At 41.8% G+C, this 18,455-nt stretch overlaps 1 protein-coding gene across 3 annotated transcripts in view; it reads right to left on the bottom strand.

The window, feature by feature from the left end:
• LOC128694732 (sialin-like) overlaps nt 1-18,455 on the bottom strand; it is a 48,710-nt gene that overhangs the window by 19,434 nt on the left and 10,821 nt on the right. For 2 of the 3 annotated variants that reach the window (XM_070095910.1, XM_053784996.2), the window contains exons 3-7: nt 8,032-8,193; nt 5,056-5,099; nt 4,618-4,740; nt 3,963-4,118; nt 3,182-3,269 (exon numbers count right to left, since the gene is read on the bottom strand). In XM_070095910.1, coding sequence (XP_069952011.1) covers nt 3,182-3,269; nt 3,963-4,118; nt 4,618-4,740; nt 5,056-5,099; nt 8,032-8,193 — 573 coding nt within the window. The remainder of the gene's footprint in view (nt 1-3,181; nt 3,270-3,962; nt 4,119-4,617; nt 4,741-5,055; nt 5,100-8,031; nt 8,194-18,455) is intronic. The other variant, XM_070095911.1, reaches the window with a different exon arrangement.

The following is an 18,455-nucleotide window of genomic DNA, read 5'->3' as shown; positions in this document are numbered from 1 at the left end:
AGCTCCTGGAGAGCGAAACGTTTCCACAATAAAAATGTCACATTAGTTGCACTTGTGTCCTTTGACTTTACATATTGTCGGTAATTCTACCAACATTATTACAAAGCCAAGGCAGTGCGCTATCATCAAGTGTTACTCAACTGCTGCACTGTCATCTTACACCATGCTTCAAGGAGTTTCATATATATTCCAGCATGTCTAAAACACTGCTGGGACCTATAAATACTATGTATATATTTCTAGACAATAGTAGGTGACCAAGGCAGGTGAAAATGTTCACCTGCCAGTGTGTTTGTGACTATTTGAGTACTATTTCAGTATCTAATAATAGTGTCAGAACAAACATTGGCTATGAAATCACAAGAACTACTACAAATTGTAATTATCAGAACATAAAAAATATATAAATTAAAAAAATAAGAAAAAACATATATCTGCAACACTTCTGCAAGCAGCAAGACTCCATGTTACCATCAGGTGAGCATCCAGTGCCAACTTTGCGGTCTTATATCTTGGTAAGTACTGACCCTGAAATTGTTTTTTTTTCTTTTTTGGTCTTATTACACACAGAAAATTACCCTCTTTAATTAAAAAAAAAATCAAAATATTCGGAGCGCTGGGCGAGAGAACATAGATCTACGTTTGGACAGTTAACAAGTTAAAGCAGATTTAGTGATGTGAAACAAGGAAAGTGCTTATTAGGCAGATTTGTAAAGAAGCAAAGGCAGAAAGCAAAAGTACACATAGAAGGTCAAACCATGAACTATGACAACATGATGGAAAGTATGTGCAGAAAAAGTGGTAGTGCACCTGAAGAAAATGAGCTTCATTACAGGAAATTAGTGTAGATTTTATGAAGTAAAATTATACCACATAAGCCTACTAGCATTACAAGAAACTTCAAGGTCAAGCAGGAGATGAACTAGTAGACTGCACATTCTTAACACAAGAGGAAACTCTGATTACAGATTGATCCACATTGAAAATAAAAAAAAATTGCTATTTTTTTTTTTCAAAGTGGACACTTGATAGCAATATTAATTTTGGGGGTTAACAGAAAAACCTGTAAATTCTAGATGTATTTCAAAGTGTTTTAGTCCTGAAAATTAGTTATCCTGGGTGAAAAGGATTTTTTTTTTTTTAACCTTCTAACCCTTTCAATGTTGAGACCCCTGATCACAAACTTGCTCTCAGTGTCGAAGAATATAAAACAAAAAAATTCTTATGAAATGACAGAGAATCTTTTCCCAATGGTAATGAAAAAGTATGAAATTTGATGTAAAACTTTTGGAATTACGCTCTCGCAAAGTTAGCGATCTCGGCAATATTTATGCATCGGCAATTTTGCCCACTTTGAGCCCTATTTTTAGCCAATTCCATTGTTCCAGTCAACTAAACTCATAGCTATTTTGCTAGAACTTTTGTCCTGTCGATTGAATACAAGAAACCACCCATTTACCTATTTCAACTACCCAATAAAGTGAACAGAAATTGGTAATTTGGCCAATTTCATACAAAATTCAAGGAAGGCCAATTTCAAAATAGGGTCCAGAATTAACAATGCAAACATTCTAAGCACTAAAATAACATTTTCTCTGTTCATTAGTTACGTCTCCAGGCCCCTCTTATATTACGTTTGCTTTCCATTTTGAATTTTTATTCATACAAAAAAAATAGAAGATTTACTGCTATGCAGACTATTACATTATTGTAAAAATGGTATAAATAATATCAGCTTATTTGTGAAAGCATATTAGACCCACCAGCTCATGTGCATTTGACACGTGACGTGATTTGTTTACTCTTAAACATTGGCAAAAATTTAACATATCTGCCACTTCAAGCTCAATTTCAAGGTACTTCTAGTGTATAAACCATTCAAAATCATCTCTATTCCTGTAATATATCTTCCATTCTATCAAATGAGACCACGAAAATGAGACAATCACAAATACCATGTGAAAATACACCGCAAATTCCCTGTTTTAAACCAAAAACATGGTTGCAGTTTTTTCTCATTATGCACTGAGTACTGCAGGATTTTTTTTATATTGCACACACTGACCACTCAGACCCATTCTGTCATATGCAGGCCTACCAGCTATCTCCCACAAGATTGGAAGCCGCTAGAATTTTGGTGTATTATTATGGGATCGACACTGGCTTGCAAGCCGTAATATTACAGGACCACCAGTGAAAGGGTTAAGATGACCCAAAAAAAGAAGAAACACTCGCCATTATTCATTCTGTCACTTTCTTGACAGAAGTGTTCCAACATTAAATCAATTCAGATGATCTTCCAAACTGCAACATCCCCACCTCTCCTTCGATTCTGGCAAACTAGTTTAACCAAAATCCCTTCATAAGTATTACTTTGCTAACACTCCAGATCATAGGACAACCCCTACCCCTCCATCCATCTACCCCAGATTTATAACACCTCCTAGTCATCCTATTTTCAAAATAGGGTCCAGAATAAACAATGCAGGCATTCCTGGAACTAAAATTACATTTCCTCTGTTCATTAGTTACATTTTTAGGTTTGAGGTTTTACACAAATTCCATTTTGATTTTTAACACAAAGAATTTTTACTTGTACAAAAAATATGAGAATTATTGTTATGCAATATTGTAATAACTGTATAAATAATATCAGCACATTTGTGAATGCATATTGGACCCACCAGCTGAACATGTATTGGACAAGTGATGTGATTTGTTTACCCTTGAATATCAGCAAAAATCAAACATTTCTGCTACTTTGAGCTTAATTTCAAGCTATTTTTGGTAAAGAAATCAATGAAAATCATCTCTATTTCCGTAAATATATCTTCCATTCTATAAAATGAGACCAGGAAACTGAGAATACAACCATAAAAACCAAACAAAAATACACTGCAGTCACCGTTTTAAACAAAAAAGAGAGTCGGAGTTTTTTTTCCTCACGCACTGTATGCTGTAGGATTTTTTTTTATATGGTACACATTTACCACATAGATCCATTCTATCTAAGCCCAAATTTACCACTCACAGTTTATCTGAGTGAGCTGAGCTCATGCCATAGTCCTACGGCACAGCCAGTGAAGGGGTTAATGACTTTTCATTTCTAACACACTGAGTTTCAATTATTTTACCTGCTATTTATTAGTCTTCTTTTGTTTCAGATTCCATCGAGACTGACCTAAGAGCACATAGGCGACAAATCTTGGACGTTCTGAAGGAGGAATCCAGCGAGCCACAAGACACTGCATGGACGGCCATGAGACACCCTGCAGGATAACAGCTTGAGGGTACAACAAAAATACATGATGCAGCAAACAAAAGTTTGACTCAAGGGTGGCACAGAGGGCAGGAAACGAAGGAAAATAAAGTGGTTGGGTGATTGAAAGAAATAATCAAAATTGTTCAGTGGGAGGATAAAAAATGCCAGTCACACTCATTCTAATATCTTTAAATAGGTTTATAAATGCATATCTTCATATGAAAGTAAGAAGTTCAACTGTCAATTGCAGAACAGATCTAAATCCTACCAAGTTAAGAGGGTCATAATTACTATGGTAATTTAACTAGTTATCAAACAGGAAAACTACCGTAGCTAAAAATTGGGGTCCTAATTAATTTAAATTCTATAGCCAATCTGTGCTAGGATCTGAGTACAATTATTGATATTACAATTTAAAAAATCTTGCTTCTCAAGCCCTCCTAGTTAAGAATTTCAGCAAATCAAACATGGCCATTCCCTCTCAGTATTCAGCACAAAACGTCTTCCTCACTCAATTCCCACTCCATATTCAACAAATCATAACTTGGTCAACAGGGAAGCCTAGTCTCTGGCAGGACTGAGAGAGTAGGAGAACCCTCAAAACCAGTCATAGGTATGTTATAGATGCAGGTATAATGATCCCTCTCATTTGGTCCATAGCTGATACATATTTCTCATAAGGAAGCCAAGCATCACTCACACTACAGAGGCCCAAAGCAACTCTGAGGACTATGAGGGCGACATAGTGAAAGCGAGCAGCGATAGGCGTCAACAGAGTCCAGATGGCACTTGTCAAGATACAACACCCAAGGACGCGATGTGTGCCATAGATTTCAGACAGGCGACCTCCAATCACCTGGAAATACCATAAAGGAGATGCTCCAGAATAAAGGTGACTTGCATAATGGAACATGCAACTTGCATGAGGGTATAGTAAACCTTAGGTATAACAGACTCTAACGAGGGGATTATCTGTTAAATCAGAATGTTTAAAAAGCAGCAAAAACTGCATTAAAGTACTCTACTGTATACCTATAGTACTGTTCACACAGTTTGCAGATATAATGCAATAAGCATAGAAAATGAGTTGAAAATACCAGTGGATTTTGCCCGTAATTTTAATTCATATCAAGGGTTTACTGTATGTGTGGTGCATGAAGGTATGTATAACCTATATAGAGGTACACATGACCGATATGAAAGCCAGTATTCCGAGGTAAGTGAAAACTTGCTTGAAGGTCATTTTCTCTACTCAAGACTGACTGGCATCAAGAACATGAACCTCATAATAAACAAGATGTTCTAAAAGGGGCATGACCTACATGATGATCAAGGTGTTCTAAGCACAAACTTACCTGTGTAAATGTATATCCATAGAAATAGCTGGCCAGAACTATCCCTTGTGTTAGTTCGTCCCATTCCATGAAACCGTGAACTTCCTCCTCCATCTGCTGTTGCCACTGCTGCTGCATTTCCTCCTGTAACAAAGATGTTTGTTTCTGATACAGCCACTAATGATTCAAAACACCTGATAAAAGGTTCTATGTTACTAATGTGTTTGTCAGTAGATTTGTGGTTTAGTACAAGAAAGCTGGTATTTATGCTGCCTAATGATAGTATTTAACAGGCAACACCTGGTGTAATACACATGTATGAGTGAATACAAGAGTTAAGAAAATAAACAAATAATGAGAATAATGATGAAGGAATGAGAGTAAATAGTGAGCAAGTAAATGATCAATGGAAGTGAATGATAGGTAAACTGAATGAGTGAAATATTAAGGGGCACTCACTTTGTCTGTGGAAACATTCTCCATCATAGCCACTGTTTCATTACCTGCAAAATCAACAACCTTTCAGTGTCAGTGCCACCACAGACCAGAGCTGCTTATAATGTCTAATATGCTATTCCACAACATAATTAAGTCTGTGCAAATCTTTATATTGAGAAGATTATTTAAGTTATTTTCCAAAGTTCTGTATTTGCTGACAGATTAAACTAATAAAAAATTAGAGTAGATTTATAAACAATGAATAAATATGCAACTACTACCAATAACACTTTTTTTGAGGGAGAATTATTTGGACGACTCTTTTGTAAAATTGAAGTTTTAATGGTTAAGATATATGACCGATACTGTTACATGACTAATGCTTCATTGTACAATAATTTATGAACAACTCTTGCTTATTTGTACCACAATGTCAGTTTGATCTGCAGTACTGTACTCCTTAACACAGTTTACACTGTATTTTCCTGAGAGGGTGATATTCTTTTATCAAGATGAATGTTTTTTTGGCAAGATCAATGGTTTAAAGAAGACTATTTCTGGTGTGTATATATGACAGAAGATTAGCATTTTTCCCACTAATAAATAAGAAATGGGATTATTTGAGAAACACCTGAAGAAAGCTGATGGTCTGGACTCATGAGTACTGTACCTGTGAATGGTAGAAATTATATGGAGAGTTTAAGTTGTTCAACTTAAGCATGAAATAAGGGAAGATACCAATGAACTGGTAGAGAGCATGCATAATTTCTTTCAGCCAAAAAAAAGGGGGACAAATGAGCATAAGAATAAGGAATTAAGCTTGTTCTGTAAACCATGTAGGGTTAGGGATACGATAGAAAGTAGGATTACACAGGAAAAAGGATGGGAAGGGTAGAGATGTGTATAAAATATTTAGATAAGGGTAAGGAACTCTTGTCACATTTATGGATTTAGCAAAGGCATATCATAAGACTGACAGGAGGGCAATGTGGCAGATATTGCAAATTATGAAAGAGGTAGTAGGTTTCATTAAGGAGTTTTATGCAGACAGTGAAGCTCAGGTAAGGGTGTGTAGGAGAATAGATTGCACTCTAGCGCAGGGCCCCCTTAGGCGTGGGGCCCAATTGGAAGCAATCGGTCCAGTCGGCTTAAGGCCAGCCCTGTGTATGTGTATATATGTATGTGTATGTGTGCTTGCGTGCCTGCAAGATAACAATTTGATACAGAGTAGTAATTGTCAAAGTTGGTCTTTGTCAATGGGAGTCCTTTTTGAAGATTCAAAAGAAAATTTGTATGTGTAAAATGGAATTAACAGTGGACACAGAAGAGCAGTGATGAGAATAACAAAACACTTACGCAACAAAATAATGCATATCAGATTGGAGGGGGTGTGTGGAGGAAATTAATGTATTTAGGTATGTATCTGGGAGTAGAAGGTTCAGTAGATGGGTCTATGAAAAATAAGGTTAACCATACAAGCTGCAGGGCAGAAAAGAATAAATTCCACAACAGTCAAAATCCGAGTTAGTGAATCAACTGATTCCTTAATGGTTCATCAGTTTGTGGGAGTGTTTAAATATTGTCTTCTGCATCTAAATTAGGCTCAAATCCCCATAACAAAGTATGGTAATTTCAGGTTCATAGCTGCAGTCTTTCCCATGGCTACATTTTCTTCCATCATTTGAGTCTGGCATTTATTCTTTTCTGCCATGCAATGCCTCATAGTAGATGAGAGGAAACAGATAGGTGTAGTGTGTTGAGGCATTTGTGGAAATAAAGAAATTACCTACGAAGGTAAAAAGATGAATGTACCAAGAGCATAGTGGCACCAACACTTACATGAGCATGAAGCAAGATCTTTATATATGGCAGCAAAGAGGAGGCTGGAGGCAGTGAAGATGTCATGTTTGCATATTTGAGAGCAATATGCTATGTGAATATTATGCAGAGAATTAGAAGCACAAACATTAAAAGATGTGTGGTTACTAAAGGTATAATTCAAAGGGCAGAAGAGGGGTTAAGGTGGTTTGGTTATTAACCCATAAACGGTCCAAGCAGATCTACGTTCACATGTGTAGTGCTACAAAAGTAGATCTACGTTTTTTTTTACATATTTTCAAATGTAACAAAAAAAAAAGTAGATCAAAGTTTTTTACACATTTTCAAATGTAAAAAAGCAAAAAGAAGATCTACTTTTTTTACATACTTTCAAATGTTGAAAAAACATATAAATATGTTTGGACCGTTTATGGGTTAAGAAAGGATAGAGCAGAAAGGATGACACAGAGAATATAAATCCAGAGTGGAGGAAAGAATGGATAGGGGTCACCCCAGGAATGGTTGGAGGAAAGTGAGGGTTTTTAAGTGATAGAGACCTGAGCATTCAGCGGATGAGTGTGTGCATGGTAAATTAGTAAAGACACGTGCTGTTTTTGGGTTTGACATGCTGCTGAAGTGTAACCAAGGTAACATTTATAAAGGGATTCAGGAAAACCTGCTGGCTGGACTCGGGTCCTGGGGGTGGAAAGTACAGTGCCTTCACTCTGAAGGGAAGCTTGGGAATGAATGTTGCTGGTTGAAGGGTCATCCGAATTGTTGTCTGCACACTTGTAGGAAAACAATTATTAAACGATAATGAATGTGTTTTCTTCTTTGGGGTTACCCTACCTTGGTGAGAGATGGCCAGTTTGATGAAAAAAAGAAATATTGAGAGGGTAAGAGTCAAATAGAAAGTACCATACCCACAGAAGGTAGAAAGTATACAAGGAGTGTGGAAGGTACTGTATCTATTTAGAATAAATTACTGCACTTAGGAGACAGTCAGGAGCTTTTAAGTGGTAACTTGGTAGTGGTAAAGGCACTGATAAATGACCATAAAAATTTGAGCTCAATTATCGATACCAGAACAGTAAAGAACACTTGCCGTCAGTGGTTGGAAAATAGACAGTGTCCTTTTGTTTCAGCACTTGGGCATGCTGAAGTATACCTGTTTAGTACCTTGAGAGAAGGTGAGACACTCTGTGCTTGAAGTGGCTCTGGCAGTGTAATTGCGGTGGACCATGGCCACGATGGCAACCGAGAGGTTGACACGAAGCATGTAAATGTTAACACTCGCTAGGAAGACGAGGCCTGCCAAGACAACCCGTGTTGGCACACATCCTAGGAAAGAGCCTCCATTTGTATATTAATGTAATACACCTTGAGGAAGGTCTGTCAATTTAGTTTCCTAACCCACCACACCAGGGATGACCCACCCAGGGGTGGTGCCAAGGCTTTATTTCCCCCCAAAATTCCCTCAGATTCCTAAACACTCCCCAAACAGAATAGTAAAAACAATAACACTGCTTCAGTACAAGTTTCCCAGCCTCCCTTCCAGCTAGATAGCCACCTCTAAGCCTCCGCCCCCTCCCCACCTGTATATATATTCTGACATTGCTCCTGGGAAGACCCTTTTTTAGCATAGTACTCTTACATACCCCTTACACCTTTGGAAGACCCTTTATCAGTGTAGTTCTCTTACACACATCTGGAAAGGCCCTATTTGTATAATACCCTTACACCTTGGGAGGGCCCTTTGTCAGTATATATGTAATGCCTTTGCACACAAATGAGGAAGATTCCCTCTTCAGTATACAATCCTGACATGCCAGGCATAGGTCCTCCATCACCAAAGTACGTACAAACACTAATGTGTGGTAAACTTTTAGTATACAATATTACATTATACTGTAAATAAATCACTGTTCAGGGTATGGGGTAGGTTTAAAAATGTAGTGTTAGAGTGTTCAGCAGAAGTTTGTGGTTACAGGAAAGTGAGGAAAAGAGAGTAGTAAGGGAGAAAAAGTTAGCATATGAAAAGTAGAAGTGATGCAAGGAGGGAAGAGTATATGAGAAAGGGGGTTAAAAATAGGAGAGGAGAGTTATTAAATGGAGAGTGAGGTATCATTCATAGTTCCTTTGTATAAAGGCAAAGGGGATAAAAGAGAGTGCAAAAATTATAGGGGGATAAGTCTGTACATGACATGACAGGGTGGATAGGGGGGCAATGTGGCAGATGTTGCAAGTGGTCTTGTTTTATCTGGAGCTGATTTAGTCCCTCACTTTCTTTGGATCAAACAGACTGTTCCACTTCCTAACAACTCTGTGGCTGAAGAAATACTTCCTAATATCCCTTTGACTCATCTGAGTCTTCAGCTTCCAATTGTGACCCCTTGTTTCTGTGTCCCATCTCTGGAACATCCTGTCTCTGTCCACCTTGTCTATTCCACGCAGTATATTGTATGTCGTTATTGTGTCTTCTCTGACCCTCCTGTCCTCCAGTGTCGTCAGACCGATTTCCCTTAACCTTTCTTTGTAGGACATTTCCCTTAGCTCTGGAACCAGCCTTGTTGTAAACCTTTGCACGTTCTCTAATTTCTTGACGTGTTTGACCAGGTGGGGGTTCCAAACTGGTGCTGCATACTCCAGTATGGGCCTTATGTACACAATGTATAGTGTCTTGAACGATTACGAGGTATTGGAATGCTATTCTCAGGTTTTCCAGGCCCCCATATGCCATAGCAGTTATCTGGTTAACCCTTTCAGGGTCGAGAGGCCCCTCCAAAATTTGTTCTCAGGGTTGAAAATTTTTCGGGAAAAAAAAAAAAAAATTCTTATGAAAAGATAGAGAATCTTTTCCCGATCATAATGACACCAAAAGTATGAAATTTGATGGAAAACTTATGGAATTATGCTCTTGCGAAGTTAGCGGTCTTGACGATGTTTACGCATCGGTGATTTTGCCCACTTTGAGCCCTATTTCTGGCCAATTCCAGTGTACTTGCTGACAAAAATCATGACTATTTCGCTAAAACTCCATTTTTTCTATCGAATGAGTACAAGAAATCACCCATTTACCGATTTTTAACTATCCAATAAAGTGGTCAGAAATTAGCAATTTTGCCAATTTCACACAAATTTCAAAAGATGCCAATTTCCAAACAGGGTACAGAACAAAAAAAGACATTCCTGGCACTAAAATAACATTTCCTCTGTTCATTACTCATGTTCCCAGGCCCATCTTACATTTCTTTTGCTTTCCACTTTGAATTTTTATTCTCACAAAAAATAGAAGATTTACTGTTATGCAGACTACTGCATAGTGTAGAAATGGTATATATAATACCAGCACACTTGTGAAAGAATATTAGATTCACCAGTTGACGTGTATTGGACATGTGGCATGATTTGTTTACTTTTGAACTTTGGCAAAAATCGAACATTTCTTCTACTTTGAGCTCAATTTCAAGGTACTTTTCATTGTGAAACCGATCAAAATCGTCTCAATTTCTGTAATATGTCTTCCATTCTATAAAATGAGACCAGGAAAACTAGAATACACCCATAAATACCATATGAAAATACAGTGCAAAGTCGCTGTTTTAAACCAAAAACATGGTCAAAGTTTTTTTTTCTCATTACGCACTGTGTGCTGCAGGATTTTTTTTTATACCACGCACACTGACCACATAAACCCATTCTTTCATATGTAGGCCTACCAGCTTTCTCTTGCTAGATTTGAGGGTGATAATTTAGACGTACTAGTACATCAATAACCCTGGTGCATAAGCCGTACTAGTATGTCAAACCCCGAAAGGGTAAATGTGGGCTTCTAGTGACATACTCAGTATTATACTCACCCCTAGCTCTTTCTCCTTAAGTGAGGTTTGCAGTCTTTGGCCGTCTAGCCTATACTCTGTCTGAGGTCTTCTTTGCCCTTCTCCAATCTTCATGACTTTGCATATGGCAGGGTTAAATTCTAGGAGCCAGTTGCTGGACCACACATCCAGCCTGTCCAGGTCTCTTTGTAGACCTTTCTGGTCCACATCTGATTTAATTCTCCTCATTGACTTCACTTCATCTGCAAACAGGACACTTCTGAGTCTATCCCTTCTGTCACGTTATTCACATATACCAAGAATAGCACTGATCCCAGGACTGATCCCTGTGGGACCCCGCTTGTCACAGGCTCCCATTGTGATACCTCATCACAGACCATGACTCTGATCCATTGCAGTGCCCTTCCTGTTATATGTGCCTGATCCTCTAGCTTCTGTACTAATCTCCTGTGAGGAACTGTGTCGAAGGCCTTCTTGCGGTCCAAGAAAATGCAATCAACCCACCCCTCCCTCTCATGTCTTACTTCAGTTACCTTGTCATAAAACTCTAGTATGTTTGTGACACAGGATTTGCCTTCCATGAATCTGTGCTGGCTGTCGTTTATAACCTTGTTCCGCTCCAGGCGCTCCACCACTCTCCTCCTGATAATCTTCTTCATGACTTTGCATACTATACATGTCAGTGACACTGGTCTATAGTTAAGTGCTTCATTTCTGTCTCCTTTCTTAAAGATGGGGACTACATTTGCCGTATCCCATACCTCGGGTAGTTGCCCAGTTTCAAGGGATGTGTTGAAGATTGTGGTTAGTTGCACACAGTGTGTCTGTTCCTTCTCTAAGGACCCACGGAGAGATGTTGTCCGGTCCCACCGCCTGAGTTGTATGTATTTCATCCAACACTTGTTGGTATGTCCCTTGTTGGTGTACCCCACTGTTTTGTCTTCCCAGTGTCCCTTCAGCCTCTACTGTAAATACTTGTGATGAATGGTTTTGAAAACCGACAAGTTGAAGATTGAGACACTTATGCAACACATGGGAATCTTTATTGAGGAAACGTTTTGCCACACAGTGGCTTCATCAGTCCAATACAAAGTAGAAAGGTGTAAGGAGAGGAGTTTGAGGTAATCAGTCCCTCAGCCTGGAGTCGACTCCAGGCTGAGGGACTGATTACCTCAAACTCCTCCTCTCCTTACACCTTTCTACTTCGTATTGGACTGATGAAGCCACTGTGTGGCGAAACATTTCCTCAATAAAGATTCCCATATGTTGCATAAGTGTCTCAATCTTCAACTGTAAATACTTCCTGAAATCTCATGTTGAGCTCCTCGCATACTTCTTGATCATTTCTTGTGAGCTCCCCACTTTTCCTCAACCTGATTACCTGGTCCTTGACTGTTGTCTTCCTCCTGATGTGGCTGTAAAGCAGTTTCAGGTCAGACTTGACTTTCGATGTTATGTTGTTTTCATACTGCCACTGGGCCTCCCTCCTTATCTGTGCATACTCATTTCTGGCTCATCGACTAATCTCTTTATTTTCCTGGGTCCTTTGCCTTCTGTACTTTTTTCACTCTCTAGCGCACTTAGCTGTTGCCTCCCTACACCTTCAGGTAAACCAAGGGCTCGTTCTGATCTTCCCATTATTTCTGTTACCCTTGGGAACAAACCTTTCCTCTGCCTCCTTGCATTTTGTTGTTACGTAGTCCATCATTTTGTTTACTGAATTTCCTACCAACTCTCTTTCCCACTGAAACTCCTGCAAGAAGGTCCTCATACCTGTGTAGTCCCCCCTTTTATAGTTTGGCTTTTCCCTTTCTACTCCTGTTACCCTCTCCACTTGTAGCTCTACAATGTATTCAAATCTCAGAACCACATGGTCACTAGTTCCAAGGGACCTTTCATATGTGATGTCCTCGATGTCTGAGCTACTCAGGGGGAACACAAGGTCCAGTCTTGCTGGTTCATCCTCCCCTCTCTCTCTGGTAGTGTCCCTAACATGTTGGTGCATGAGGTTTTCCAGTACCACATCCATCGTCTTGGCTCTCCATGTTTCGGGACCCCTATGTGGCTCCAGGTTTTCCCAATCAATCTCCCTGTAGTTGAAGTCGCCCATAACCAGTAACTTTGCTCTACTCGAATGAGCTCTTCTTGCCACCTCAGCTAGTGTGTCCACCATCGCTCTGTTGCACTCATCATATTCCTCTCTTGGCCTCCTGCAGATCTGTGGTGGGTTATACATCACTGCAATGACTACCTTATGTTCCCCTGACTGAATTGTACCTACTGTGTGTGTGTACTCACCTAATTGTAGTTGCTGGGGTCGATACTCGGCTCCTGGCCCTGCCTCTTCACTGAGTGCTACTAGGTCCTCTCTCTTACTGCTCCATGAGCTTTATCATACCTCGTCTTAAAGCTATGTATGGTTCCTGCATCCACTGCATCACTCGCCAGACTGTTCCACTTCTTGACCACTCTATAACTGAAGAAATGCTTCCTAACATCCCTGTGACTCATCTGAGTCTTCAACTTCCAAGAGTGACCCCTTGTTTCGGTGTGTGTGTGTGTGTGTGTGTGTGTGTGTGTGTGTGTGTGTGTGTGTGTGTGTGTGTGTGTGTGTGTGTGTGTACTCACCTAGTTGTACTCACCTAGTTGAGGTTGCAGGGGTCGAGTCCGAGCTCCTGGCACTGCCTCTTCACTGATTGCTACTAGGTCACTCTCCCTGAATCGTGAGCTTTATCATACCTCTGCTTACAGCTATGTATGGATCCTGCCTCCACTACATCACTTCCCAAACTATTCCACTTACTGACTACTCTGTGGCTGAAGAAATACTTCCTAACATCCCTGTGATTCATCTACTATGGTGTAGAAATATACCTAGTTGGATGAATCTTATTGTGGCTAGCTGGTCTAGTGGCTAACGCGACGGGCTGGAGTTTTGAGACTATGACCGCGGGTTCAATCCCGGCCGGGGGTATGGTTTGTTTGCAATCGTCACGGCCACGCTAGCTGGAGATTGGTCTGTAAAAACTTGCATTTGTGGTCACAGAGGTGCCTGTGCTAACCTTCCTATGGTGTAGAAATATACCTAGTTGGATGAATCTTATTGTGGCTAGCTGGTCTAGTGGCTAACGCGACGGGCTGGAGTTTTGAGAGACTATGACCGCGGGTTCAATCCCGGCCGGGGGTATGGTTTGTGCTTGGCTAGGTGTGGGTTCCAAACTGGTACCGCATACTCCAATATGGGCCTAACGTACACGGTGTACAGGGTCCTGAACGATTCCTTATTAAGATGTCGGAATGCTGTTCTGAGGTTTGCCAGGCGCCCATATGCTGCGGCAGTTATTTGGTTGTGCTCTTCAGGAGATGTGCCTGGTGTTATACTCACCCCAAGATCTTTTTCCTTAAGTGAGGTTTGTAGTCTCTGGCCCCCTAGACTGTACTCCGTCTGCGGTCTTCTTTGCCCTTCCCCAATCCTCATGACTTTGCACTTGGTGGGATTGAACTCCAGGAGCCAGTTGCTGGACCAGGTCTGCAGCCTGTCCAGATCCCTTTGTAGTTCTGCCTGGTCTTCGATCGAATGAACTCTTCTCATCAACTTCACGTCATCTGCAAACAGGGACACCTCGGAGTTTATTCCTTCCGTCATGTCATTCACAAATACCAGAAACAGCACTGGTCCTAGGACTGACCCCTGTGGGACCCCGCTGGTCACAGGTGCCCACTCTGACACCTCGCCACGTACCATTACTCGCTGCTGTCTTCCTGACAAGTATTCCCTGATCCACTGCAGTGCCTTCCCTGTTATCCCTGCTTGGTCCTCCAGTTTTTGCACTAATCTCTTGTGTGGTACTGTGTCAAAAGCCTCCTTGCACATTGTTGCTACATATTCCATCATCTCATTAACTGGCTTCCCTGCCAGTTCTCTGTCCCACTGAACCTCATTCAGGAAGTTCCTCATTCCTGTGTAGTCCCCTTTCCTGTAGTTTGGTTTCATTTGTCCTGGCCTTCCTGCTTCCCCCTCCACTTGTAGCTCTACTGTGTATTCGAAGCTCAAAACCACATGATCGCTGGCCCCAAGGGGTCTTTCATATGTGATGTCCTCAATATCTGCACTACTCAAGGTGAATACTAAGTCCAGTCTTGCTGGTTCATCCTCTCCTCTCTCTCTTGTAGTGTCCCTTATGTGTTGGTACATGAAGTTTTCCAGTACCACCTCCATCATATTAGCCCTCCATGTATCTTGGCCCCCATGTGGCTCCAAGTTCTCCCATTCGATCTCCTTGTGGTTTAAGTCGCCCATGATCAGGAGCTTTGCCCTGCATGCATGAGCTCTTCTGGCCACTGCAGCCAGTGTGTCAACCATCGCTCTATTGCTCTCGTCGTACTCTTGCCTTGGCCTCCTGCTGTTCTGTGGTGGGTTATACATCACTGCAATTATCACCTTGGGACCACCAGAGTGAAGCATTCCCGTTATGTAATCACTTTCTTCTCCGCTGTCTCCTCTCTCCAGCTCATCAAAATTCCATCGGTGTTTGATCAGCAATGCCACTCCTCCACCCCCCCCCTGTTCCTTCTGTCTTTTCTCAGGATCTGGTATCCCGCTGGAAAGATGGCATCTGTTATCATACCTGTAAGCTTGGTTTCTTTGATCGCTATGATGTCTTGTGATGCCTCTTTGACTCTTTCGTGCCACTCCTCCCACTTGTTTGTTATTCCATCAGCGTTTGTGTACCGTACCTTCAGTTTCCTTTCCAACACTGTGGTTTGGGGGGCCTGTGGGGGTGGGAGACCTGGTAGCATACTGTGGGATTCTATGGTTGGGGGTTGGGTGGAAGCTGTGGGTATGGATTGTATTGTGTGTTGGGATGGTGTGATAGGTTGTGGGGTTCTGAGGATAGTTGTGTGTGTGCTTGCCCTTGCTGCTCTGTTCTGCTCTGACTGACCTCTGCTGGTTCCATCCTTGTCTCCTTTCCTAGCTCCTTTCGCTTTTTTGTCCTCTCCCTCAGCTGCTTTCTCTCTGTTTGTGTTCTGTCTCTGTCTAGGAACACCTTCTTGTACTCTTCCGAACTTTTCAACCGTGGTTTCTCTTGGAGGATCCTGTTCCGCACTGTTTCTGTCCTGAGAATCAGCTTGATGGTCGGTTTCTCCCCTTCAAGTACCCCCCTATTCTCTGAAAATTTACAATCTCATCCATGTCTTCTCCCCCTATTTCCGTGATGATTTTCTCAATCTCCTTTCTTTCTTCCTGCCGTCTTTCAGTGTGTGTCCTTTCCTCTCTCTCCCGAAGCCCATAGATAATCACTGATTTTGCCCTTTCCTCCTCCCATTGCCTCTCCCTCTGTGACTCTGGTTCCTGTCTGTATGTAGTCATTTTCTCCCTTGATTTTTCCAGTGGCTCTTGGTAGCATGGTTGTACCTCAGCATTCGACCTATCTCCCTCTCCATCTGCACCCATCTGCTCTTCCCTTCCACTCCCTGGCCCTTCTTTGCAGGCTGATATGACCTTAGCATAATTCATATCCCCTTCCTTCCTGTTCAGCCTCTCATCATCGTATGGTGTGTCTTCTCTGGTCACTACCCCTGAGACTTGCTTCAGCCTGTTTACCTCAAATTCTAGGACCTTTACCCTGGCTACTGCAGTTTCGACTTGTGCCTCCCAATTCTTCGTCTCCTTCTGCAACCTCTTTTCCCATTTCACAGAGAGCTCTTTCTCCATTTTTTCAGAAAGCTCTCCTAATTTTCTCTCCCATTCTTGCTCTATCCTTTTCCACTGTTCCTCCATCCATTCCTCCCTACCAGTACCATTGTCATCTGATCTCTGATTCCTGCGAGTCTCAACCATTTTTTTTTAATGAAAGAGAGAGAGAAAGAGAAAAAGAAAAAGGGGGAGAGAGTGAGAGATAGGGAGAGAGAGAAGGGGAGCCTAGAAGGAGGGAAAAAGGGGGAAAAAGGGGGAGAAAGTGAGAGAGGGAAAAGGTAAGAGAGAGGGGGGAGTGACAAGGGAAGAGAGAAAAAAAAGAGGAAGAGAGAGAGTAAGAGAGGAAGAGAGAGAGGGAGAGAGGAAGAGAGAGAGAAAGAGTGAAAGGAAGAGAGAGAGAGAGAGAGAGAGAGGAAGAGAGAGGAGAGGAGAGGGAGAGAGATGGGGGGTGGGGGGAAAGGAAGGGTTATAGGGTCACTTCACAGGAAGGTGTAAAATCCTGTATATGTGTGTGTGTGTCTATATATGTGTGTGCGTGTGTGTGTCTATATATATATATATATATGTGTGTGTGTGTGTGTGTGTGTGTGTGTGTGTGTGTGTGTGTGTGTGTGTGTGTGTGTGTGTATGTGTGTGTGTGTATGTGTATGTGTGTGTGTGTGTGTGTGTATGTGTGTGTGTGTATGTGTGTGTGTGTGTATGTGTGTGTGTGTGTATGTGTGTGTGTATGTGTGTGTGTGTGTGTGTGTGTGTGTGTGTGTGTGTGTGTGTGTGTGTGTGTGTGTGTGTGTGTGTGTGTGTGTGTGTGTGTGTGTGTGTATGTGTGTGTGTGTGTGTGTGTGTATGTGTGTGTGTGTGTGTGTATGTGTGTACTCACCTATTTGTACTCACCTATTTGTGGTTGCAGGGGTCGAGTCCTAGCTCCTGGCCCCGCCTCTTCACCGGTTGCTACTAGACCCTATCTCTCCCCGCTCCATGAGCTTTATCAAACCTCGTCTTAAAACTGTGTATGGTTCCTGCCTCCACTACGTCATTTTCTAGGCTATTCCACTGCCTTACAACTCTATGACTGAAGAAATACTTCCTACTATCTCTCTGACTCATTTGTGTCTTCAACTTCCAATTGTGGCCTCTTGTTTCTGTGTCCCCTCCCTGGAACATCCTGTCCTTGTCCACCTTGTCTATTCCACGCAGTATTTTATATGTCGTTATCATGTCTCCCCTGACCCTCCTGTCCTCCAGTGTCGTCAGGCCGATTTCCCTTAATCTTTCTTCATAGGACATTCCCCTTAGCTCTGGAACTAACCTTGTTGCAAACCTTTGTACTTTCTCTAGTTTCTTGACGTGCTTTATCAAGTGCGGGTTCCAAACAGGTGCTGCATACTCCAGTATGGGCCTGACATACACGGTGTACAGTGTCTTGAATGATTCCTTACTAAGGTGTCGGAATGCTGTTCTCAGGTTTGCCAGGCGCCCATATGCTGCAGCAGTTATCTGATTGATGTGTGCTTCCGGAGACATGCTCGGTGTTATACTCACCCCAAGATCTTTCTCCTTGAGTGAGGTTTGCAGTCTTTGGCCACCTAGCCTATACTCTGTCTGTGGTCTTCTGTGCCCTTCCCCTATCTTCATGACTTTGCATTTGGCAGGATTAAATTCGAGAAGCCATTTGCTGGACCAGGTGTCCAGTCTGTCCAGGTCTCTTTGAAGTCCTGCCTGGTCCTCATCAGATTTAATTCTCCTCATTAACTTCACATCATCTGCAAACAGGGACACTTCTGAGTCTAACCCTTCCGTCATGTCGTTCACATATACCAAAAATAGCACTGGTCCTAGGACCGACCCCTGTGGGACCCCGCTCGTCACAGGTGCCCACTGTGATACATCATTACGTACCATGACTCGTTGTTGCCTCCCTGTCAGGTATTCTCTGATCCATTGCAGTGCCCTTCCTGTTATATGCGCCTGATGCTCTAGCTTCTGCACTAATCTCTTGTGAGGAACTGTGTCAAAGGCCTTCTTGCAGTCCAAGAAGATGCAATCAACCCACCCCTCTCTCTCTTGTC

This window comes from Cherax quadricarinatus, chromosome 51 (assembly GCF_038502225.1).
Source record: "Cherax quadricarinatus isolate ZL_2023a chromosome 51, ASM3850222v1, whole genome shotgun sequence".
Lineage (NCBI taxonomy): Eukaryota > Metazoa > Arthropoda > Malacostraca > Decapoda > Parastacidae > Cherax > Cherax quadricarinatus.
Note: the sequence above shows the minus strand (reverse complement) of the source record. Positions and strands in the feature narration are given on the sequence as shown.